General features: G+C 34.6%; 2 protein-coding genes across 7 annotated transcripts in view; one reads left to right on the forward strand and one right to left on the reverse strand.

Annotated features, from left to right (window-relative positions):
- The window catches only part of LOC132700028 (probable G-protein coupled receptor CG31760), a 156,249-nt gene that overhangs the window by 23,585 nt on the left and 105,559 nt on the right, over positions 1 to 27,105 (reverse strand). For 3 of the 4 annotated variants that reach the window (XM_060667098.1, XM_060667097.1, XM_060667099.1), the window contains exons 5-8: positions 22,888 to 23,089; positions 22,656 to 22,820; positions 817 to 952; positions 510 to 630 (exon numbers count right to left, since the gene is read on the reverse strand). In XM_060667098.1, the coding sequence (XP_060523081.1) occupies positions 510 to 630; positions 817 to 952; positions 22,656 to 22,820; positions 22,888 to 23,089 (624 nt within the window). Of the gene's footprint in view, positions 1 to 509; positions 631 to 816; positions 953 to 22,655; positions 22,821 to 22,887; positions 23,090 to 23,730; positions 24,112 to 27,105 lie in introns of those variants that run through there. The other variant, XM_060667100.1, reaches the window with a different exon arrangement.
- LOC132699653 (fumarylacetoacetate hydrolase domain-containing protein 2-like) lies at positions 16,695 to 22,610 on the forward strand. Of its 3 annotated transcripts, none has more exons than XM_060666492.1 (7): positions 16,695 to 16,730; positions 18,874 to 19,034; positions 19,288 to 19,499; positions 19,630 to 19,849; positions 21,993 to 22,131; positions 22,187 to 22,376; positions 22,431 to 22,610. In XM_060666492.1, the coding sequence occupies exons 3-7, from the start codon at positions 19,342 to 19,344 to the stop codon at positions 22,582 to 22,584; spliced, it is 861 nt and encodes a 286-aa protein (XP_060522475.1). In that variant the 5' UTR covers positions 16,695 to 16,730; positions 18,874 to 19,034; positions 19,288 to 19,341; the 3' UTR covers positions 22,585 to 22,610. The 3 variants fall into 3 exon arrangements, with proteins under 3 accessions (XP_060522475.1, XP_060522473.1, XP_060522474.1); XM_060666491.1 differs by lacking the exon at positions 16,695 to 16,730 and adding an exon at positions 16,737 to 16,810; XM_060666490.1 differs by lacking the exon at positions 18,874 to 19,034 and having other exon boundaries at positions 16,729 to 16,810.

Consider the following 27,105-nt stretch of genomic DNA (forward strand, 5'->3'; position numbering starts at 1 on the left):
TGAAGGATTTGGTATACGTTTAGAAGTGTTAATTTCTTGCAGGAGTTGCGGCAGAAAATACAAGGAGCGATATAATGGAGAAATTTTGTTTAACATGAACAATTCCGATACATGATTTGAAGTTTTTTCAATAATTATAACCATAATTGTTATTGCTAAATATTGGTATCTTACTCCTGTGTCTTTTCATCTTTTAAGTATTTTTATGTTTTCATAAAAATCAGAAAAATGCCTTGATTTTTTAAAATGGAAATAAGTAAAAAATCATCAGTTAGAGGACCATATTTTTATTCTATCTATTATTTTGCAGAAAGCATAGACGAAAAGGCAGACAATCAGGTAAGAAACGATAGTGATACAATCACATTATATTTGTAGAACAACATTTTTAAATAAGATCGTTAAGCCAACGTTATCGACAGCAAACATTTACAGAAAAAAAGGACAAAACTATTCTGCATGCAGACGCATTCACCCGCCCTAACAGTCGAGTAAATTGAAGCAATTACCTTCAACTAAAGTGCCATTAAAAAGTCCTCCGTGATACGGCGAGTAATAACCCCGTCTGCAACGACACTGATATCTTCCTCTCGACCATGGAGCACCGTTCATTGGAGGTTTGAATATGCACTGAAATTAAATTGAAATCATTAGTTAGCATTGAAGCGCTCGGTAATGCCTCTCTTGATAAGCCTATCTAAGTTTAGGGTCTGCTGTTTTACACCAAAATATAAACAACTTAAACGATTTGCGTTTTATTGAGGAAGTCATCTGAGTGATAATTCTCGTTTTGAACATAATTTCCCTCTTACAAACCTCGGACGTTACGTTGTGACATTTGTGGGATCCATGAAAGACTCCAATGCTGACGTGGAGCGAATCACTAACCGATTCACATTGGTCGACTTCCAAATGAGAAACGTCCACGTCCAGGCTAAGAAAGCCTTTTAATCTGAAACAAGTATTGCCTTATATCTTTGGAAAGAAATAAAGCGCAGATAAACATTATATTGATAAAATGGTTTGGGAATTTTATCTAATCAACTTTTCCGATTTCAAAGAACCTCAGGATTTTCTACTTGCAGTGTAACAGACACAAATAGATAGCAGATACAGGTCGACAGATATCCGTATCAGCAATACGGATCGGATTGGATCTCAAACACGAATATATATTACTGCACTTGTTATTGATATCTCGGCTATCATGCCTCGAAGCGCTCAAGTGCATTAGAAATTAATTTTTCTTCTAGTATTTTCCAGATATTTTTTATCAATTGTAAGCCTAGTTGATACATATTTCATTTCATTTAGGAGTGCAATATTATTTATTATGGGGAAGGTTTCCTAAACTTACTTTAGATCTCCGATTTTTTATACACTCATTAGAATAGAATAGAATAGAACTTTATTAACCATTCAGATCAGTTATGAAACAACAAATGGAACGTGGAAAACAACAAAACATTGATACAATAATATAGAGTAACTAATGGCTATTATATTATCTATATCTATCTATTATAAATCTAATAATAATAGTACACCAAATAGAGAGAGTTCATTATAGCGCTGTATGACTAAGTAGCTCCAAGTATTCATCAGTGTTATAAAAGGCATTCTAAGTAAAAAGTCTTTCATTTTTATTTTAAATTGCTTAAAAGGTAGGTTTTTAACATTTGGCGGATCAACTTGCCAGGTATTGTAGTCGTGCTTGTTAGATAGATATCAAGGTTTTCACCTATATGTAAAACAGATGGGTATTTAGTCGTGCTTGCTAGTGGTTACTCGATAGATATCAACGTCTATATGTGAAACAGATAGGTGTATGTATATAGAACGCAGGGTCATAATCTGTAACCGGGTAAAAATTGCGCAACTAGATCAGCACCGCACAGCACCTGTACAGCCTATTTTTGCCACCGGAAAGCCTTTTTCGAATATCTAACCCCGTTCCAAAGCACTACACCATAGAAAAGTACGCTGTGGAACAGCCCAAGAATACGGGCCGAGCTATTTGCAAAAAAACCTTGTTGAAGAATATTTGTAACTGCAGCAACATTTACAAAATGGCAATGTCATCCGCATAATGCTAATAATGGGGATAGACAACGGCAAATCATTTACATAAATGATAAATAGCAGCGGTCCGAGAACCGGCTTTAGTAAGGTCGTATGAGAGTACCATTGAAATGTCACCATTATCGTATCCTTGAATCACTTTAAAAATTTTCAAATCTGAAAGGACCTGTAAAAAGACCTACAATATACTTTATGGTTGTACTTGGTATTTTTGAATTTAGACCGAAGCAGTTAGTGGGACTTGCTTATATATTGGATTCAAGAAGAAAGATTGGCGAGGGGATGAAATTTTCCTCAAATGCGTCGTCAAAAGAGTCGTTCGGTCAACCAGTTTTATTTTCCGATTGATGACAACATGATGTAATACTAGAAAACGATGTACTACTCTTACAAGAACAAGTGCTTTTTTATGACTCGTTTATTAAAATAATACAGTCAGTATGAGACGCAGATGATGACCTACAACGTACTGACGATGCAAACTGTAAGAAAAAGGCTACTGCACGGAGTACTGCATTCATAAACTACTTCGGATACCACCACACATTAGATGCAATCGCAGTCCAAGATTAGAATGGATATGGACCTTTGAAGAAAATCCCGAATAATAATAATAATAATAATAATCACCCAAATTATGAAATCTTCAACCGAGAAAAACAATTGATTGCTTGCGGAAATGTATCAAATAAAACACTGCGAAATTCCACCGTGGACACTAAGAAAACCTGAAATACACCTAGACTGTCCAACCGCAAAAAGAGATGAACCAAACACACGATTAATCAAGGATATGATATCTTCATTTGAAAACATATACCCAAATAACATAACCATCTACACAGACGGATCAAAAACAAAAACTGGAGTTGGTAGTGCCTTCCACAGCAAAGATAACTCCTGGTCATGGACCCTGCATCCAGCGACAAGTATTAATTCTACAAAATATGTTGATATTTTCGGAGAGCTTCAACTCCATCAAAAACATGGAAGATATTTATAGTATGAACCCTTTAACTCAAAACATCTTAGCAACAATAGATTAGCTAGGACAGCAAAACAAAAGCATCCATCTCATCTGGATACCAAGTCACAGTAGTATAAGAGAAAATGACCTAGCAGACGTAACAGCAAAATTAGCGAGCGCAGAACCTCCTGAAAATATCCCTATAAGCTGTCATGATGATGATGGGCACAACGGGCCCATCTGGTGGCCTAAGTGCTTGGACGCCCGCGAGGGCGCCCCCCTTTAATACCAATTTAATACCAATAAGCTGTTATGATCTGAGTACAAAAATGAAAGAAAAAATAATAGATGCCTGGCAATCTGATTGGAATCAAAGTGACGCAAAGTTAAAAGAAATACTCCCAGATGTTACTACAAGACGACAACCACAATACCTGACTAGGAGAGAACAGTCTATAATGACAAGACTAAGAATCGGCGATACAAATATTATTTCAATGTACCTCCTGCGACGAACTCCACCCTCCAATATGTGATTACTGTCTTGGAATTAACAGTGAAACACATTATGACCGAATGCCCTCACTACTTAAGCCTCCGTCTAAAACTGAAAATACCGAATAACTTAAGATGCCTATCTGGCAACCAAACTGAAACGGCAAAAATACTTCAATTTATTAGACAAATTGGCACAGCTAACCGCATCTAAACCGGATTGCAACAACGACTCTCACAAGCTAGTAATAAAACGAAGATCCAAGTTTTATAATATAACCTATATCGATGTTACCCACCACCCCTATATATTGAACCCTGGAATCCTGATAAAATACACAGGAATCAGCTAATGGCCTAGAAGTCGATGCTGTAAAAAAAAGTAATAGTAATAGTAATAATAATAATAATGGGAATGGTAATAATAATTGATAATATCATTTTTAGCATATCCAGTAGATGCAAGAACGAAGAAAAATGTAAATTTGTCAAATCATTTTGTTTTTAAAGTTCATTAAAGCGAGTAATTTGTTGTGTTGCTGATGTACCAAAAAAGTTATAAGAATTTTAATATACATAATAAAATTTTTCTTTAAAAATTTAAACTCACTTCCGTAACATTCCTTTACTTTGGAGCAAGTTGTTGATCTCAATTTAAGCAATTAAAAAGCACTTTATTAAACGAATCCGTGTCAGATTCCCCTAAAGAAAAAAACGATCTCCAGTCAAAGGTTCAAAGGCTCTTAGAAGTTTCTAGAAAGGCATCGATCCGTCGTTCCGCAACCAGTTAAAGCTATGCGAAGGTTTATTTAACGAAAACCGTCCCAGAATCTGTATAAGCATTTTTTTATTAAATTCATAGGAGATTTAGACGTCGCACAATTTGCCCTTTTTTATTTTTTGGAATAATAAAACTACCAGAAAGAAATATTATGAGGCAAGGGCCGAGAATCGAGAGGAAATAAAAATTTGATGCAACATTTTCAGAATTTCCCAAGGAAAATATTTTCAATAAGATGCCATAAAAATATCATAAAATATATTGTGGATACATACTTTTAATTGCAACCGCAAAACCCTAGTGAGAGCTTTTAAATATCTTTGAGTTTATTATGCTTGTGTTTTATTATTTCTAGTTTGAATCTTATTAACTAGGTCTCAAAATAATGGATTGAAAAATAAACTTAAACAAGTAACATTCATTCATTTGCAAAAATGAACGCATCTGTTACTCAGAACATGCCCCGAGTGGGAATTTTAGGAATATTATATTTATTTCATAGAAAATACAAATAGAGTTAAGCATGAAACATCCAAAAAGTATCAATGCGATAGAAAAGCTGCCCCGAATTTCTTATTCCTATAGTAAAATGTTTCTTTAATCGATAATAAAAGAAAACTATCGGATATTGGTTGTGTAAGATTAATGGAATCTTCTGATAACGAAATCGGTCTATAGTAGTACGTTTTGACTAATGATCACAAACATTGTCCTGAGCAGTTTTTACAAGAAGTCAACGTGGTTAATGTTAATTACATGGTTATTTTCACAGTCACACCTTTAGGTCGAGGTCTAATGGGATATCCGAAATTACTTCCCCAAACACAGTTATAAAAGTAATCGATTTTTAAACAGCGACAGTGGGGACTTTTTCAGGCATTAGGCAAAATTTGCCTACTGGATTATTAATGCCTATTAATTACTTTCAAATATTTCAAAAAAATATATTTTAATTTATAAAGGCTTGCAGGAATACTATTCTGATATATTTTAATTATTATTGGGATCTAGTTGACTTAATATTAAAGTAACCATAGTTACTAATATATTTTTACTTTTTACAAAACTTCTGGATGATTTTTGCGTCGGTTTTTGCTGAGTCGAACTTGCTGACGTTTCGCCAATCATCCTGTTGGCTTCTTCAGGATATATTTTTATACTTTTTTTCATATATGTATTAATTTGTAACGATAAAGTTGCCGTTGGAAAGTAAACATATATTGTTTTTCGGGTAATAAAATACTACTATTCGGGTTTTTTTGCTTTAGCAACGATCTGCTTCTTTAAATTTTAATTTGTTTTAAAAAATATATTTAAAAAGAGAGAAAGAGCACAACGTAACCATCTAGGTTGAACGATGTATTAGCGGTTATATTCTGAAAATGCAATAACATTTAGACATCATCCTAAATGTTTGGTCTAGTATTTTCATGACAATCCAGTAAATACGTATTTTGATGTCACTTTGCCTTACTACTGATCAATTATCTCATCTGTAGCGAATTTAGTACTAAAAGATTATTTCCTTTCTGTTATTTCTTCAAAGACCTACTTACCTTGAACTAATTTATTTGGTGGAGAACGTAAGAGGGAGAAAAGTCATCTCGTGGAGTTAAATAGGTCACTTTCCTCCCCAGGTATAGAATACATTATTAACGTGACATTGATTGTCAGATGTCAACGGGAATTTTTGTGAAAAGGGAGACGCCCGTCGAAATACGTAAATAACTCCTCGTCAAAGGACATCGGAGTAAGCTTCGTCCTACACGATTGGAAGATAAAGTTTTCCAAAGAAATATAATTTCATTTTCGATATTTCAAAGAGAAGGCTTTTCAACCTTTGCGCCAGTGACACGAAAATGTTTGTACGACCCAGATATTATGACACTGAAACGCCCAGTTTATTATGTTTTTGCAATTTTAAAGCATCAAAATTTGTAATACACCTTTCAAATTAACCAAACCGAAATTGTTTCCAATACCGATTGAATCAATTTCTCTGCGGTTTGACGTATTCTCAATAATGGCCTATATGCTAATTACGATCCATTTTAATTAATTAGAGTAAAATCAGACAGCCACGCTTCGTCAAACAAATGCAGATATCGTCTATTGAACGAATCCTTTCAAGTTAAAATAATTGAATTATTTTTAATTTATTAAATAAACACCAAATTTTTTACAGTGTTCGATGCGTAAAATAAGTCGTTGCGTCAGGTTAGTTCGATAGATTTCATATAAAACCCAGGGTTACCTTTTTATAAAAGTTCTGGATTCCCCCTGCGTAGGTTTTGTTGAGTCGAACTAGTTAACGTTTCGCCAATTTTCCTGTTGGCTTCTTCAGAGATTGACTGAAACTGGGTCGCATTTTGCTCTGTTCCTGCTTTTATATTGTTTGAGGGGGGCAGAGCTAAATAAACATAATAAATAAGCATAAACACCGTCTCCGATGACTGATTGCCTGAAACTGACAGTTTCAGTCAAGCTCTGAAGAAGCCAACAGGATGATTGGCGAAACGTCAGCAAGTTCGACTCAGCAAAAACCCACGCAGAAGTTTTGTAAAAAATATTACAGTAGCCTGTGACTGATCGAAGATGTTGAGAGTTTTTTGCACAAGTGATAAATCTGGTTATGATGTTATACTTCTTTAGAACTTTTGATATGTGGTCAGTGAAGTTTTGAATGCAAGGGAGACCAACAATGGCAAGTGTTTTCGGCTTCATTATTATTGGAAGGTTGTGGTGAAGTGTATTTTGTGTTGGAATGCCTAACATATTCAATGTGGAAATTATTAGAGAGCAAAGCAGATGTAAGGTGTTTTAATTATGGGTTCAATGACTCGGGCTGAGATAGTTTTACAGCTCTGTAAACAAGAGAGTTGACAATGCATTAAGGTATCGGTCTGTGTGCGTAGGTTTTCTGTAAACACAATGACCCAATGTTAGGTCTGATTTTCTATTGATAAGAATATTTAAGAATAGGAGGTTGTTATTAGTTTCTATTTCAATGGTAAAACGTATGTTGGGATGTATAGAGTTTAAATGTATAAGAAAATCTACTAGGGATTCCTGACCATGAGGCCAAGACAGATTTTTTCACGGGGTCTGATAGAGAAGAAGCCTTAATGATAGATTTAAGGTTGCTTTCCAGAGATGACGCAGGATCTTTTTCAAGTTGACGACATGATCCGTCTGTAAGAATATCTTGAATCTTTTACTTGTTGTCCTTCCTTAGATTCAAGACATCACCGACCACATATCAAAAGTTCTAAAGAAATATAATCTCTCAACGTCTTCGATCAAAATTACATTTGAGAGGCCAGGAGGTTACAGCATTCAATGCATATGCGGCAAAGAATACATTGGAGAGATCGGACGAAAAATACCAACCAGGCTCAAAAGACATGAAAGACCGTTAAAATACACAAATAAACTCATCAGCAATTGCCGAACACAATCACGAGATCGGACATAAAATTTTATTCAATAAAACGAAAATTCTTGCATTTAATCAATTCTTCTATCAACGAAAAACCGGAGTCTATAGAAGCAACTTAACAATCCTAACCGCGACTCAGGTCTCTACCTGTCACCAATATGGGAATCAGTCATCTGAGACGGTATTTATGCCCCTCTCAAAGCTCTGAAGAAGCGAACAGGATGAATGGCGAAACGTTAGCTAGTTCGACTCAGCAAAAACCGACGCAGGAGGAATCCAGAAGTTTTGTAAAAAGTATTACAGTAGCCTGTCGAAGTTTCCTTGAAAAATCAGATTTACCTTATTCAAAACGCATTCTAACGCCCAAGTCAACTCTCATATAATATCATTGGCATGACCTTTGTTTTATTTAGTTTGTTTAGGCCCTTTGCCTTTGTTAATACCTTATCACAATGCTTGACTATATCTATGTTCTTAGAAGCGTCTAATAAAATATTGTTAGATTAAATTTTTATAAGATATAAGATTATTATTTGCTAAACTGCGATTAGTTGCTAAAACATGCTGTATTTTTCACAGCTCTGTTGTGTGTCTAAAAACAAATTTTTAAAAAATGTTCTAAGGCGGTCATCAAATGACGAATTAGTGATTGCTAGACTCACTAAGCACTAAGGACAATGCACTCAGACGATAACAAGCTTGATGGTACATTTTTAATATCAACAGAAACCAACCTTGGGCTGTCGCTGCCCACCAGAAAATACAAGCCGTCGGTTTTCTTAACATTATGTTCAGGTGTCACCTTTTTCTACTCCCGTCTGTAAAATACTAATTACACACCGATCTAGCATGCGGGAAGCGTCACTTTACCAAGTCAGTTTCGTTTCGCATGAATCCGAACCACTTCGGACATTTCCGGGATTTCCCCGCACTGATTTGGGAGCAATCGGATGTTTTCGGAGATATTTTCCACACCTCGAATTTTGACGTTTGACGGTCGTAGAAAAACCAAACGTATGCAACACATTTCGTAAACTTTTATTAAAAAAACAAAAAGCATTTGTGTTGAACTATGCGCTCCACTTGCGTCAAATAAACTCGTGACTCAAATGCCGTTTACCGCACTTATTGCATAATATACTATTAACTCTTCGAACTTGCACCCATCCTATTGCAGTCTCCATAGTTTAACAAAAATCCTTTTTGTTTTTTTTTTGTTGAATAATTTACATTTTATTTGATATAGCTTTTGCATTTTAAAAACTAGAAAAATTTAACGTGATTACAATATTAAACTAGTGGCAAAATTTTTTATGACCATACCTTTTAGCTTTAACACCACGAACCTCAGCAAAAAAAAACGTTCGGTGTTTTGTATGTAAGATGTCACCATAAACGTATCCAGTAAACGTAAATTATCAGATTGACTTTTTAAGAAATCGGCTTCGGTCATTTTCAAAACTTTCTTTTTGATCGAGCGACAGGATCCAGACTGAAATTTAAATTCGAACCACCAAGCTGAACGCGTTGTCGTTCTCTAATGGCTACTTTATGCTACGTACTGCTGGCGCCTAATCTTAGGAGCGAATTAACGTCACAACCGGTCACAGCTAATGACAGTGCGTTTCACAAAGAATATAAATTTTACAATTTTTAATTGCTTATATTTGTTACATAGATCTACGAAATTATTTTTTTTTGTAAACTGTGGTTCTTTTAATAGTATAAACTTACTTTTATAAGTAACATTTTTCAAATTTAAATTTTGTTCAAGTTCCCTATTGCATTTGGTAAACAGGTAACATTAAATCCGAATAGAATATTATGCAACAATTTTGATAAACGCCTAAAATCTACCAAAAACATACGATCCATTAACGAAGCAGTATGCTTGATCAGTGCTGAATTGGGTATTTTAGTGTAGGTATTACTTGGTACTTGGCTCTTAAAATTTTCTGCGTTCAGACTTTCTTTTAAGAAAAATTGGAGCATAGTATCAAAATCCCGTTAATATCCTAATGTAAAACCACGCGCAAAAAACAAAGTAAACTGTGTGTCGTAATATTTTAATTCCCGCAAAGGGAGGCTTTTTGTTTACCACCGAAGATGTTCCGCGATTAAACTAATTTCAATTGAAACTCGTCACAGTATTTCTAATTAAATACTCACTCAAAGCAATCCCACCGACTCGTGAAAGCCAACTTAAACTCGAAGGGTATTTGCATATTGAATTACCGGTAATAAATTTTATATTAAAAACAGGCAATTTATTAGAATTAATTACTCTTAATAATTAAGAGTTAATGATCGCATTAGCCCGTATAATGGCTCCGCCGCGCAATGAAATCTTAAAACCAAATTTGTTTGCTTTGGTGAAGTGATTTCAATTGCGTTGTTGCTTTCTTGGAACGTTACGTTTATACAACTGTTCCAATTAATATACGATACAGCTACGTTTAAAATCAATTTTTGATTGTTTACTCGAAATAGATTAAAAACATCCGTAAAATGCAGAAACCGCTGCGCTATCAAAGAGATTAATAGATAAGCGTATATTTGTATTTATATTAATATTTCTATAATTTCGATATTAATATATTATGCAAAAAGTTTTGTAAAAGGCGCTTTACTCACAAGTTATTTTAGGTTAAGCGGAACGAGTGCTCAATAAACTAGTGACGAAGAAGGGCATCAACGTATTGCATACTATACTTCAGTCACCAATAAAACTCCGGTTTAATGACTAACATGATAGCTATCCACCTCCAGCAACAACCTCTTATTCAAAGACTATCCGACGAGCCATGGTGTGTTGCTGGACATTATAGTCAAGTAAGTAAAATTTGTAAATTTGAACAACACAAACTGGTTCCGACAATTTTTTGAAAACGACCCTCTCATTTATAGAGTCGGTTTGCATCGTTTATTTCCTGGATACCCAAGAATCATATTTGTGGTTTCTTTATAACTAGACCGAAACCAGTTTCGAGACACGAGTTATGTGTAGGAATGCTGACGCCGGAGAAGCTGACGCTGCAACAACGCGCCGCTTTTAATATTGTTGTTTTCTTCTTCTTCATCTTTGTTCTTTACAAACAGTTGAGCAAGACTACTATAGCCATTCGGCCATTGCCGACCATTACCATTACCAACATTTATTCTCAGCTTCCAATATAGGACTTTGACCGATAACAAAAAAAAACGGCCTCCCCTGCTTCCCCCGCGGACCATCCGGGCCCATCCGGCCTCCATACCGGCGTGAACAGGAAAAACCGAGGGACCGGCGACGATTACACCTTTAAAACACTCACTAGACACTAAAAACACTAAATCCACTCTGTGGAAATCGATTCCATAATTATTGGGCACGATTATAAAGGATTCTGTTGGGAGCGAACGGAGGTTAGACCGCCGCGTGCAATGCTCACCGACAGAATCCAATATTGTTGTCTATTCATTGTAGTTAGTAAGAAATTTGTCGGCCATAAAGCATAAACTGTGTTCGTCATTTAAAAAAAATAACTTTTTAAAGACGGTGTTGTCGTATCGAATAAGTTAACTTATGTGGAATGTGGTGATATCAAAATTTGAAAATTATTATTGGTTTATTGGAATTGGAAATTATAGATATGCAAATTTCTAGGTAATGAGGCAGATATTAGAGGTTCTTTAATATTAACTGTATTCAATCTGTCTCAAACTTTCAAAGCGCAACAAACAATTTATATCAAGTCCTGATTTCCAAGAATGCCGAGAAAGCAATTTTGACAAATTTAAATGGTTCCAATCTACTGCTCAGCAGTGTAGTTACGCACCTCACATTTAAATCATATTATAAACACACGTGAGATGCCGTACATACATTTAATTTTTTAATATATCCTAACATCTATAAACGAATTTGCTCTTCAATGAATTTGATAAAATAGGCATTGACATTTTTATTTAATTTACATAAAATTAAAATTTCAATTTCAAAACTCTGTTTAACCGGGATCCACAACGTCAACTTCGTGGATGTTGCTTTTAATTTGAAATTTTGTTTTGACATATTGATTTTATGCTGTCCAGTTTGTGGAATAAACGAAAATAAATATTTTTTTCGCGTTAACGGATTTTATCGCAAATATAATTTAGGGAGGCGTAGTTTTAAATTTTACCTGCCTTAAGCTTTTGTTTATGTTGTCTGGCCTAATTTTATGAACGATTTATTTGATCTCCTTTGAATTAACTCCTTTTGCATGAAGATGAAGATTTTTTATAAATTTCAGATTAGACACATATATCATAGGTTCCCTATTCTGATAAAAAACATGATGTTCAAGGCTTAAATATGGCGACATTTATTTACTAAGTTAAGAATCATTTCAATATAAAACATGTCCTTTTTTGATATCCTTGATATTATATAGTTCAAAATAAAATTTTGGTTTTGGAATGGAACCCGGCGTGAAGCAATGAATTCATTCGAAATTAAGGCAAAATTTTATTTGAATAATTACACTACTACACTGTCGCAATTTCAAGTGATGTTTAGTTATAGGAAAGTATATGGCTTTTCCCACTTAGTTTTAATGCAGGAAAAATACCCACTGAATGAAAGCGAAATATTTAAAGTCCTTTGTAGTAATAATAATAGCAGTTTATTTCCAACAGGTAATACGACCCAATACAGGAAATTATTAAATAAAATTAAATATAAATTTTCCAATACATATACCAGGGTACGTGAAAACTAATCTTAAAATCTTAGAAGGAAAGAAAAGGATAAGACTTATCGGTCCGGATATATCAGTGTATATAACGTCAATTTGCTTGTTCGGGAGTCAGACATACGAAGACAGGGAGCATAAGTTGGTGATACATGATCTTTTCGCATAAAAATCATGTTGTCTCGTAGATGGTTTCTTTCTAATTTGCAAAAAATAAATTAATTTAATATAATCTCGAATATTTTAGACCAATTGCACAAAAGCGAAATAGGTCGGTAGTTTTCAACTACAGAAGGATCACCTTTTTGTGAGAATAGGGTAAACGTTGACAAATATCCAAGGTTCTGGATAATTATCCGTTTGAAATATATAAAAAGTGACATAAAGGAGCACACAGTGCGTGGGAACAGTCTCTCACGAGAAATCTTGGTATGCCAGTAGGACCGGCGGTAATTCTGTTTTTCAGTGCTTTGCTTGCTGATCAGACATCCTAGATGGTAAGCATAGGTGTATTGATTAGATAGGGATTCAAAGACACGGCTGAAGATGAACATGGATCTGGCTAGGATATGGTGTAAACGCTACCAAAGTATTTTGCAAAAGCTGCAACAACCATATTAGGCCTATGGCATGGCAGATTAGAATAGGCCATCGTGGCTGTGATTTGCGATTCTGCCTGTCATGTATACTTAACTCAGCACCACGAACAAAATCAGTATACGCAATATTAAGAAGATTTGTGTTGCCTAAAATTGTGGAAAGCCCTTTCCTTCTCAAAAGTGTTATAGCCCTGTCGACATCCGAGCATTCCATAATACTATTTCAAATAGTTAAATAAGAACAAACGTTGTTCAGATTTTCACATAAATACATTTAAATGACAGCTGTTTCGGCAACACCGTGCCTTTAAAGCCACTTCAGCAACTGTTACTACGTTGCCGATTATATTCACAAAACATATGGTTTTTTAACAAGTGTTTGCACAACAGAGTTTTCCCGAAGTTCATGAAACTGAAAACCAACAACAACAATCCCGCTGCAAAGAAAGCCTAACTTCAAGGTCAGAAGAAATGGTTGAAAGAAGAACGAGGAAATCAGTACAGGAAAAGGGACACACACAGTATTTATGTAAAGGTAATACATTCCGAATTGTCTCATAGACTTAATCCCATAGAGTTTGTCATTCTAGACCATAGAGTCCGACTAGATATTGTAAATATTATCCACAAAAAATATCTTAGACAAAAATCAAAGTTAGATAGGTTAATTTCTACTACAAAAATCTCTAAAAACAAGACCACCATTTCAAAGTTTTCTGACCATAGGTTTTACAATAGATTCGTTAACTTAACTGAGACCACATTTTCTGAGAGTGAGACTGAACTACTAGAAAAGGGTTTTAACTTTAATTTAAAATATCCAAACACAAATAGGGAATTAGATAATTTAGGCGTCGAGTGTGAATTTATAAGCATTTGATAAAGGCATGGTGTTACCTTATATAACTATTTTAAATGGATTTTCATCAAGTAAAAGCCACTTCAGTACAATACTATTTCAGTCTGCATGCTGCATCAGCCTGTACATATGAGGACAGCTGGCCTTCCTGAAGTTAAATTCGGTTTGGTCGTTCCTATTGATTGGAAAATTAGAAACGTGTGGAAAAGCGGCTCGAGGAGCTAGGAATGGTGGGAATCCTCGTCGATAAGTGGGATTCCGTTCCTCACTATCACAACATCTAAATTGGAAAAAAGGAGATCTAAGCAACGCTAATTTAGGTTAGTTACAGAGTTATGCTGTTTAAGATTCAATATGGCGCTGAGGTCGAGTAGGGATCTATGTCTGGCATTAATAGCAGCTGAAACAGTGAAAGATGGAATATTGAATTCACCCAACAACAAGACAGATCCGCCAAACAACAAGTCCAGCAACGACAAAGATTGAAAAAAGTTCTCAACTTCGAAGTTGACAGCAGTGGGAGGAATGTAAAGTATATAAATACATAAAATACAAAGTAATCTAACGAGATCGTACAGCCTAAGAAGTCTAAGCTTGGAGCATTGTTGCTGATGCCGGAGGTATTCAGAAGTGTGAAGTCAAAACTGTTACGAACACCGAGCATGACATACCGTCCTTTAGGTCTTGCCTTCTGTCGGTGGCAGACCAGATAAGAATCAGGGAAGAATTCAGAGTCCCGAAAATCTGGTTGAAGCCAGGATTCAGTAACAGCAACGATATCATACCCTGAGGAAGTTACGCCCCTGCAGAGACATGGGTCCTAGTTCTGAGACCTCCAAAGGTTAGAATATTTTTAAAAAATGACGCATTTCCAGCTTCAAAATTGTGGCAATTTATTCGAAACAATAAATATTGCCATTCCGTGCATATTTAACAAGTTCCCTGCCGATAAAAATTTATACATATAATTATAAAAGGTAAAAAAGTGGTAGAATTAAAAAAAAAATAAAACCTGGCTTAAAAATATTTTAAAAGTTAAAAGTTTCCTAAGATTATTTGCATGAGTGAAATTTTTTGAAGCACTCTCCTATGGAAAGTCCTGGTTTTTCTGGACAGGACAGCGGTGTCTTTCCGGAGTTTCTCGCTGAAGCACACTCTGCGTCTTTTTCTTATTTGCTTTCCTTTATCATCTTCAAGGAAAGATGTTCAGTAGTTATATTTTATGAGCTGGGCTTGTTTATTTATTTATTTTGTTTGCTTCAGAAAGCAGTTTTTTATAAGAGTATACCGAAAACTGTAGTAATCGAGTTTTTCCTTGGAAGAATATTTATTAAATGATAGAAAATTATTTAATGTTGCAATGGACAAAAAGTGCAAAAACTGCTTCTTGTACCATCTTAGAGTTGTTTTTTTTTCCAGAGGAATAATAAGAAAGCATTTGGTCTTGACGATCTATTCCTGATATATTCTTATTATGTTCGGTTGTCGCCTTTGGCTTGTCTTTTCTTTCAGCTCTTCGACTCTCTTGTTGTTCCAAAGTACCGTCAAACTCAGTAGAAATAAACAAAACTTCTCTCTTATCTTTCCACATTCCAATCATTATATTTTATGAGCATTTTGTAAGCACTTCCCCCTCTGGCACTTTGCCTCCACAACTTCTTTTGGATTTTCTTTTCTGTCTTTTCTTAGAGTACCAGTGACAAAGGTGTTTCCTAGGAGAAGCTCTTTGGCAAGGTAAAAACATGAGACATAAGCACACTATGTCCCATACCTAAATACTTTTGCATCAATGCTGAAACAACATTCGTAAATTCTTCCTTTTAAAACTAAACCGGAGGGTTCGCAAAGGATATACAATTTTACACCAAACTTATGCTTCTTATTATTAATGTATATACGAAAAAGTAATCGTGCATTAACCATCAAGGGACAGATTTTTCCGGGATAATAAATTTCATCCATTTTACTATTTATCTTGAATGGATCTTATTTTATGCAATCGATCTCCGAACTCAGGTTCTCCTCTTATTGGGTCTTTTTAAAAATGCAAGCAATGCATTACGAGTAGAAATGGGTTTCTACTCACATATTGCGAATAAAAGCGCAAGTTGTAAAGTTCGTCTGTCTTCCAATAATCATAGGCAGCGAACGTGTTAATTTTTTGTTGCAAAAGTAATAGACAATTTGATCAAATAAATATATCTCACACTAAAATAAGAAAATGGCGAACGTTCCCAGTCAACTTCCCTTTCCAGAGTTTGCAAAATTCCATCAACACTTAAACCAAGTAATTAATATAAATACAAAGTGTCCCCCTTCCTACGTATACAGAAAATATTTCGAGAAAAATATATTTTTCCATACGACTATAGCAACTATTCTATGGCGACCGACTCAGAAGCTCAAAACTAATTTTCTGCGATTTCTCAGTGCTACATTTTTTTTCCAAATGTGTACGGCAAATATCTTTCGAGATATGACCGCTAGCGATGTAGTCTGAAAATCGGTTACGTTATTTGACCTGTGAGATCATGCGGTTAATATACCGATTTTTTTTTAATATTATTCCGGAGTTCTAAGGCTGATAGTTTGGCACCAAATGGACCACCCGCGTACTATTTTCATTAATATAAAGATATGATGTGAATATAAAACAATAGCGAATTCTCCGGGGATATAATGTGTGCGGTATTCTATTAAAAAAGCATATTCAATCGTTTATCGGAATTATTCGACCCACATTAGAGGTCACCAAATGTTTACAAATAGATATACGTAGATTTGTTTAATAATGCGGTAAGTAATGTCGTTATGCTTTCGTCGTGAAGTTTTATAAATGCGATTATTGCAAACAATTCCTCTGTTTTAGCGTCAAGGTAAGCGAATTGCTGCTTTAATGATGTTAGTGGGATATGGCGTGCTACTAGTGGCGTTTTGTTAGTTCTCTTTAATGTAGTTTTTTTTTGTTGCTGGTTAAAATCTTTAAAAGAATACGGCATTTCTCCCAATGATGTTATATTTCATGTTCTTTCTACCATTTGTTGAACCAGCTAGCCTAATCGGTTAGTCTTAATTTCAATGATCCGGGTTTAATTTTTGAGAGAAAAATATAAAAAAATCACCTTGATAAGTCAACTTGTTTTCGAGCTACGTGGTGATTCTCATTGCATTTTAAATAAGTCCCTATAACATTTTTGTTTCTAAAACTTCCAAATTCTGTTCAATGGCGGGTCATAAAAGTTATTTTTCTTATGGGATATGCCATTTTATTTTACTCATTTTTATTTTCTATAAAATTTACTTTAAAATTAGGCATCACCGGCAACAGAAAAAATTCCAAAACAACACTTTTTCAAAATGCTTATTTTTCAGAATTACCCCGTAGCTCGGAAGAGAGTTGAATCAAGATGATCTCATTTTTCGATATACATATGTACACTAGAAAAATTCAAAACTATCAAAATCCCACCTAAAATGGTTCAGCTAGGGTTCTGGAATTGCCAGGTCAATTTTTTTTGTGTCAACAGACCAGTCAATTGATCGAAATAATTTTTAAAATAGCATGAGAATTATTTTTATTTATATTGGACTTTGCACCGCAGTTGCGTCGTTCTGGGAACCAAATGGATGGTATTATTATTGAGATTCCCCGAATCGCTAAGTATCGTATTCGGATATTCCTTGAAGGTAAATTGGACATCACAAACGCATAATGTCTTATAAAATACATATTATTATTAAATAATGATAAACAATGCTATACAATTACAAGATGTTATTTAAAACAGTTTTTGACTAGTTAATTAAAAAGTGGTCAATTGACCGCTCAATTAAGAAGTGGTCAATTGACACTAGGTTCAGCCTGTACAGTTTGCCGTTTAAATCACTCTAAATAGTCTTCCAAGAGAGAGTTTTTTTCCAAAAATTGGGCTAAACCCGTGAACTAAAAAAACTGCACCAATGCCAAAACGAATGAAAATTGCAGAACGCCAAAACTGAATTTCGATCGATTGCCAATGCCACCCTTTTAGAAGGTCTAAAAAAAGTATCCATTAACAGTCGGGCTTGCCTTAATCCCTGTACTTCGCAATTAGCCACTCTGTGCAGCGAAAAAGCTTTTGTAAAACTAAAACTGAGTTCGCGTATCAGTGTAAACTTCCAAAAGTTGAATTTTTCTTCCTACACTATGAGAATATTGAATTTCCTCTCTCGATGGCGCGATAAAGTTGGCATTAAAAGAGCATTAAAAAATGGCTATGCAGATTATTTATTTTTAGGATTTCATTATAGTAGTTCTTAATGCAAGTGTAGATTCTACCTGAAATTTTTGACAAAGCAATTACGTTTTAGTGAATTTTCAAATTGAACAATTAAATTGCAATTAACATATAACGTTTTGTTCTTTTTTTTGTTGAAATATTAGGAAATTCTGTGTCTGTACATGTTGTGGGCCCAATGTGTAAATCACTCTTCGCCACAGCTTGTCCGTACATTTTTCTCCGAATTTGAACTAATATGACTTTACTGCCTTGGTCTACAATATAAGTTGCACTTTACTTTTTATTTCAATAGGTCATCTTTTTAAATATAATGCTGGATCTAGGGATTGCCAAAAAGGAAAGGATGTATTAATAACATCGTTTGCCAAAGTTTCAGTTTGTACTATTTTTAGTGAATCTGATTTAAACTGTCTGCCTGAAGTTACGCAAATTTTACAATAGAAAAAGTCGGTTCTGAAAATAGGCTTATCAAATAAAATGAAATTATATATTGATCAAGGAAAAAAATAAATTATCTATTATCTATAAAGAATACTAAAAAAGAGATATTTTTAATTTGTAAGTGGTAAGCTTAACTATACTTACCATGACATATAAATAACAATTTGCATATAAAAATACTTTATTTATAAAACGATATTTATATATTTTATTTGTAGTAATCCTCGTTTGGTTATATATAAAACAAAATCAAGTAATATGCAATAAGTGAAATGTGCAAACTCACCCGTTGGTGCAACCATATGCAGATATGTCACAAACACGTGGTTGTCAAAACTAGTCAATCACAACTATCTTAGTTCAAAGAAGGATAAACCGGGTAAACCAAAACTAACCAAAACTGACCTTTTCAACGATAAAAAAATCAAAAAGCAGAAAAATAATTATTTTTATAGATTTACATTATTTATAAGCATAATGTAATTTAGTTTTCAGTTGCATGGGTGTTTAAAACATTTTATGCTTTCACAGCTTAATGTACTATTTTCCAGATGTAGAAAAAAATCTTTTAACCCGTTGCGTATCGGTTTTATCAATTTGCGCAGCACAATTAAGATAAAGACGTGTTTCAGATCCTACGTTCCTCGTGAGATTGTAAATTTGCACTCTACCGCAATTCCATAATAATGAAGCTGGTGCAGTTTATGATGAACACCGGCAAAATCCGTCTGGGAGTCTTGAAAGGCGATAAAGTAATCGATCTCAACTCCCACGCTAATTGGGTACCGAATAACTTGGTCGAGTTTTTGCATGAACACGAGAGCGCCGAGAAACTGCTTAACGAGTAAGCTATTAGCCAGTCCCCAGTTCAGTAATGTGGTCCTTATTGCCTTATTAGGTAGTGACGCAGCACAAAATTTATGTTTTCAACTATTATTATACGCCAGATTAGAAAACAAAGGCTCTCGTTTTAGGATGTCTTCTAGTCCAGAAAATTTAAGTTACTCGCTGTCTCAAGTTCATCTACTGCCGCCCATTAAAAAACCTGACAAAATATTGGGAGTTGCCCTCAACTATAGGGATTTTTGTGAACAAAATAATCTTGCTCCGCCAAAGGAGCCCATAGTTTTTAGCAAATTTGCGTCAACGATCATCGGACCTTATGACCGAATAAGACACCCTAAATCCAGCAAAGTAAGTAAAAACCGTAAAAAAAAAAACAGAATAATATTATTATAGGCGTAACATATTCTTAAAGATATGCAACCAGGTCAAAATTATGCTCGACTTTCATTGCTAGAATATTGGTTGTTACACTTCTAGTGGTTTCTAGGTCCATTATTTTTTGTATTTATTTCACCAGAAGTGAAAAGTGGCATTTCAATCTAAAATAACTATATTTTTTAATTATTCTTACTTGCGAGTCTGGAAATTCAATCCTAATTGTCATCCCTTTAACAGCCTGCGCAAGCTACACGCTCTATTCTATCTTCGTTGGGGTTTATTGGATTGCTGACAACTGCACAAATGATTACAACTAAACTATCTAAACTCTTTAGTCATCTGTCAGAACAGTATGTGGTGCAATTGCCTGCAAATGGGGATTTGAAGCCTTTTGTCTGAGTTCATGTCTTATCACGATGTTTAATTATAAGTATACTCCTAAACGCTTCTAATAACGTATTATTTGGCAGACAACGTAAAATAGAAAATTCCTACGCTGATTTTTCAAACTTATTGTAGGAAATGGTTTATCAAACTTTATAGGTCACACTGAAAGTTTAATTTTGAATACAAGATAGAAAAAAAAGCCTGATTCAATTTAAAATCAGGTAAAGGAAATAGTTGCATTGAAACTAGTGTAAAATGATCACTAAAGTGATTTTTTTTCCAATTTCTACACCAATATTGCAAAATGGTAAGTTTTTAGAGTTTTCAAAGATTAATTATCACTTATCTTATCACAAACTTTAGAGGACCAAACCATGTATTATTGAGGCATATATCATTTTCACTAAATTACATATTGATCAAAATTACTTTCAATACAACAGCAAAGTTTATTAACTACTGAAGGGAACAGCGATTATTGCGGTAATTTATTCATAGAAAATTTTGAAACTGAGCTTAAGGACCAATTTCCCCAAGGTGTGTTATAGAAAAGCAAATTCTCTAAAACTTTGTACAGAAGACTTGAGACGATCAATTTTACAGAGAATTGCGATATTTGGAGGAAAACACGAATCCACACAGGTTTGTCATCAACACAATTCTTCAGCTTTTTACCTTTTGGTGAGAAGAAATGGAACTAACACATCCTCCAAGCTTTCACTACGATCTGAGTATCTTGCTGGCTGGATCACAAAGATGGATGGATAGGGCATGCGTATATTAGATGGTTTAGTTCATCCCATGTACTGATGCTTAGCAAAATAATCGTTCAAAATGTGATTTTGTCATTATTATCCAAAAGAACAATAAGAGTCCTAAAAAACTGGCGTAAAATCTAGAAGATTCTTCACTTTTAATCACCATAACCCAATAGTTCTCAAAAAACTATTACTATTAGAAGTATACATATTATATTAGTCAATAATTTTTAGTGCCCTTGATAGAAATTTGGCATACACCTTACTATGCTAAATGCATTTTAATTTCCTTGAAATAGTGGCATGATCTCCATTTTATGCCTGCCAAATAGATAACATCGAAGCCGTTCAGAAAGTATTTGGCTTCAATGGCGCATATTGATATCAACTACAGTATTATAACTAAAGCCTTCAATATTGATATTCTTCAAACCAGAAAGCTCCAGAGTAATTTATTTTTTCTACTCCTGTCTGTAAAATACCTAATTACGCACGAATCTAGCGTGCAGGAAGCGTCACTTTACCACGTCAGTTTCGTTTCCCACAAATCCGAGCCACTTCGGATATTTCCGGGATTTTACCGCACGAGTTTGGGAGGAATCGGATGTTTTCGAGTATATTTCCCGCGCTTTGAATTTTGACGTTTGTCAATTCTGACATGCATACCTTATCATCGCCCAAATGATGGAGCTTATTAACCCTTTACTAGAATGCTGAAAGCGTGCAACTGTCTAAAGCTCATTTCTTTGTGATGTGTTCAATTACTACTTACTACCTACTTACTACTTACTACTATTTATTGTTATTGTTATATTTTGTTCTTGGTTGATTCTAGCTGTTTCTCTTTATTTGTATTTGATGAATGTAAAAGTTTTATAAATTGATTAAACCGAAAATAAATAAAAATAAAAAAGAAAATAAAAAATTCGATTTTAGGTTCTATGGAACTGAAATTGCTATCGTTTCAGGCAGTGGATTGGGAGGTCGAGTTGGTAGCTGTGATAGGTAAAGTAGCCAGAGACGTGAAAGCTGAGGACGCTTTCGAATACATTTTCGGATATACCGCCACTCAAGACCTGACCGCGAAAGATTGGATGCAGAGAAATGGTGAGTATTATTCGAACTTGATCCTTGCAGAAAACTGATGTTGACTGAACTTTAGGAGGACAATTTTTGCTATGCAAAAACATGGACCATTTCTGTCCGCTCGGGCCCTATGTTGTGACAAAAGATGAAATTCCCGATCCACATAACTTAAATTTAAAGACCTGGGTAAATGGAGAATTGATGCAGAATGGCAACACAAGCGATCTTATATTTAAAATTGATCATTTGGTCGAGCACTTGTCCGGGTAATAATTTTGTAAACAACAAAGTGGGTAATTTTAAAATAACTTCAATTTTAGGGTCATGACACTCCTGCCTGGCGATATTATTTGTACGGGCACCCCAGCCGGTGTAGGGTCTACCAAGAAACCTCCCACATTTTTGAAGCCCGGCGATGTTTTAGAAAGCGAAGTGCAGTATGTTGGAAGGTTAAAGAATTTGGTAGTTAATTAATTATAAAATATACCTATATACATTTTAAACAGTCTAAGCCTATTTTTTTTAAATAATAACACGCAACTCACCCTCTTCTGCCAGGCGGTGGTATAGGTACACTGTACGACATCAACCATCGACGTGCTGAGCAGGAATAATACGGATAAGTCCACCAACCCCTATATGAAACGTTCGGTGGACTTTCAACGAATTTCGGAGACCGCAGCCCCGGACTCGAATCAGCATCTTCATACCTTACAGATTAATACCACGCAATTTTATTATTTATGGTCATATAACAAATTGCTAAAGCAGACTCACCACGGGAACTCAGCGCTTGGTCTGTGGCCGATTTCCATAATGGTTTCCGCAACTTTTTTGGGACCTCCCACTTCCATGCCTTGCCTTTGCCACCAGGCACAATTCACTAATGTTCCTGTGCTGGCGTTGAGAGCCAACACTCGTGCGGAAAGTGCGTTCTGATCCGATACCAGGATATTTTTTGATATGGCGTCTTGGAGACCTGCAATATAACAATAAACCTCCAGCTTTTTTAAAAAGCGTTGTTTGCTAAATAAATTAATTGTTGTTGGTGGCTTCACGTCATTATATTGTTAATTTATTTAAGTATTTGTTTCTGCAACTCCGAAGTGATTAAATTTTTCATTATGTTTTTACCGAATCAGTGTTAGATATAGTGGACAGCGATGAGCCTCAATTTTAAGTGTCCTCAACTTTTTTACTCTGCAACTGCATAGTTGAGCTCGTTCTCAAACTAGTAGACTATAATAAATGCGGTGGTAGATACTTAAAAAAATCACATCTTGATGCTTATCAGGTTAACACTACGTGAATGCTATGAATGTCTAGCTAGTTCACGTTTAACCACTTAAGTGTCGTCAGCGCGTTATCAGATATTTTTAAAATAACTTCTAAAGAAGAAGAAATAATTGAAGAAATTCTATTGGTGTACATTGTAGGAATTTTTCTTGCTGTTGTCGTTTTTACCAAATCTTTCAAAGGCTAAATTACAAAAAAAAAAAAAAATTAAAAATTTCCAAATAGCATCCTTTACAAAACCTTATAGCATAATATTCTATTAAAATAATATAGCTAGATATTAAGCAAAACATAATGAAAACTTTGTGGTATGTATAGACTTACACAAATTAAAAACATATTGTCCGAGATTTCCTTTACAAAATAAAACATATTTTCTGCAAACTCTGGGTGACCCAAACTGACCAAAATTAATTAAATGAATAGAATATTTTAGTAAAAATAAGACGTTTTTCCTACAAATATTCGTTCTAGCTTGCATCTTATCGACTTAGTCTCAAAATCTTTACAAAAGTTGCTGAAAAAACTTGATATGTTTATTCACGGTCAGAAGGAGCTACTTTAGTGCAATCATTGGATTAGATCCAGTGACGTCCTAGTAGGTAATATAATTGTTTTTTTTATAAAAAAAATGTTGAAACAGGTTATAAATTCCGAACAGCAGACGAAGCGCCACGCTAAGAGAAGATAACACCTCGCTGACATCGCATTAAAAGCCGTATATATTCGATTGTCGCATTGTAAAAACGTTCTTAATTGTCCCAGCCTCTGTATCGGCTAGTCTAAATAAAACTTTGTTTCGCTTTCTCTGTTAATAATTGTTTTTAAAAGCCTTCCCCGAATTCGGAACATTTAAGTGACGCCTTTGTATGTTTACAATTTTTTTGGATTAAACAATTCGAAACACGTTTTTTTTGTCTCTTGAGTTCTTTTTGTATCTCGTTTCGGAAGAAAAATGTTTAAATTTCCATTAAAATTCAAGAAATTTATTTGTTTATTAGGACATCACTGGAACCACAGTGAAACAAATGATTTTTTTGTGATTGCACCGAGAGAAGCTCTTTGTTGCCGTCAGTCAAAATGCTTTTGACTTTGACACGCTATATGTCGAAACCGAAACAAGTTTATCGTTTATCCGTTTAGCCTTGGGTCACAATTTCTATTTAATTAGATTATGGGAAGCTAAGACAAGACCACGATAAAATTAGTTAAGCCAATAAAATCTGTTGTTATTATGACAGCTTTTATTGATCTGCCTTCATTTTCCAAACTTTAAAACTGTCTTTCCGAATTTGCAAAAATTATTTTGTTTGACTTTATTTTACTCTCCCTGCTGCAACGGATCAAATAGGACACCCGGAAAAATTGCCTAAATGGCAAAAATATCGCAGGTACATAGACATTGCTTCCTTTCGTTATTAACTAGCACGCCAATCAACTGTTTGGCCGAACATAGAAGCTCACGACGTATCTCGTCGGTCGTCACATGCACCGTGCCATTGCAACTGACGCGATCACATTAATAATATTCCGGTCTGCGGTCGACGGATTTGTTTATACCCAGGAATGCAATATCACTCGGGCACGGGAGTAAAATGCATCGACACATGGGAATTCCGGAAAACCGGACCGATAATCTGGGATATAAAATTAAACGGCGAAGTTTTCAACAATTCGAATTGCTAAAATAAATATCAATAAATGTCACAAACTTGTGCAAAAAAAAAGCAAAACTAGTTTTGTGTTTTCATGGTCATCAAATGGACAATTGTTGAAATAATAATTAATTGATGGTTTTGAAAAAAGCACTAGTTAAATTAATGTTAAATTAATGAAAAATTGTGCCTTCTTATATCTAGCAGTGTCTGAACATCAGTTTAGGAAAAAAACGAAATTTAAGGAAATCGTTTTATTTTATTATTTATTTTTACGTGAAAGATTTTCAAATTCATTGCACGTTTTCCACTTTCGTATTATATGCATTACTTCCAGTGTAAAATATAGTATATGAAAAAAAAACACCTTGTTTTACTAGTTTTATTTTATTATATCCTACGTTTACGTTTTTAAGTTTCACTGGAGAAGAATTCTTTATTTTGTTAGAAAATACTTATTCGAAAAACTTTTTTCCAAAAATAAGGGACGCTTTTCTACGAAAGCATTGAAAGGCCACCAAAAATAAAATATGAGTTTAATTTTTCATGTTTTCGAGGAATAAGTTCAAATTTCTGGGTTAAGTCATAATATCTGAAAAATAGGTCAGAATTTCCGAAAAATAATAATAACAATAATTGCCTTTATTGAGAATTGAGATGTATAATATACATAATATACAGTATACAATACTAATATCTCAAAGGCCGAAGTCTAGCTGATCAATATATAAACATAAGACAAGCAAGTAAATATAGAAATAATTATGTGATTAATTAAAAGAAGAAAAACAGCAATCCGGAATTTATTTATCTAATAACACACCCTTTATGTTCTTTAGAAGCAATTTTAATTATGATACGGCAAAGAAATGTCTATGCTGATTAAAAGTTGTTGCCGCATTATAGGTAAACCCCTGCTCCTGAAGAGCAGATCTGTGTTGAGGCACAGTTAGCATATTCTCCCTAATATTTACATTTTGGGGTTCACAGCGAAAAACTAGCTTATCTTTTAAATAGGGAGGACTAGAAGCCTTCAAGATCTTGTTTATTAACACAGCGGAAAGGTATTCAAATAAAGTGTTTATTCTCAACCACTGGAACAATTTAATTTTAGGGGACATGTGGTCATATTTCCTTAAGCCATACACAAAGGCGTTACGATCAAGGAGTGTAAAACATGGGTAAAACAATACGAGGCAATATGACAATGCAGACATAATATATGACTCACAGAGTTTTTTTTCTTATTTTAAAGTTGCTTATGCTTATTGGCATATAGAGTCTTAAGTAAAAGGTAAGTTCTTTTACTTACATTTGAAATGGGCTCACTAAATCTTAATGATACGTTCACCGTTACTACTAAGTTGTTGGCCTTGATAGCAAACGACAGGGTTCCCCATTTATCTCAAGAGGCAAGGATCTTTTCAGGAAGTGCATTGCAGAATCGCGAGCAAAGAGTAGCACACAGCTAAACCTTGAATCATGTCTCTCACTATATATCGTCAGCATTTGACTGAGATTGGCAAAACTGCGGTGCGGTACTCAAATGAAATATATAGACAGTAAAAATAATAGTGGCCTCAAGACTGACCCTCCAGGGGACCGTAGTTCAAAGTATTGCATTTAAGCGAATAAAAGTGAATGATCTACACAATCAAAAGCCCGGAAAAGTCGAGTAGAATTTGTATGGTCTCAAGTTTATCATCTAAACCCTTAAAAATTCGATTCGTCGCATTCAACAAAACTGTTGCAGTACTGTGTCCCAGACGGAAACCTCATTCAAAAACAGATAGACTGTCATTATCAGCAGGGTGGAAAGCATGAATTTATGTGTGTTTTAACATTAAAAAAGAAATTCACTCAACTCCCGAAGCATTTGATTTAGGACTATAGCTGACTTTATTTCGTCAGCTAAAGTGAAACTCCTAAGCATTACGTCGCTTAGTCTAAAAGCAATTGATCAAATTGGCATCAGCCTGTGTCACCGAAAAAGCACCCCTCTGCAAAGTCCTGCATGTTATCTGGTAACTCCGGCCTTGGTTGA

The sequence above is a fragment of the Cylas formicarius genome, unplaced genomic scaffold (genome assembly GCF_029955315.1).
Source record: "Cylas formicarius isolate icCylForm1 unplaced genomic scaffold, icCylForm1.1 PGA_scaffold_3__17_contigs__length_32017465, whole genome shotgun sequence".
Taxonomy (NCBI): Eukaryota; Metazoa; Arthropoda; class Insecta; order Coleoptera; family Brentidae; genus Cylas; species Cylas formicarius.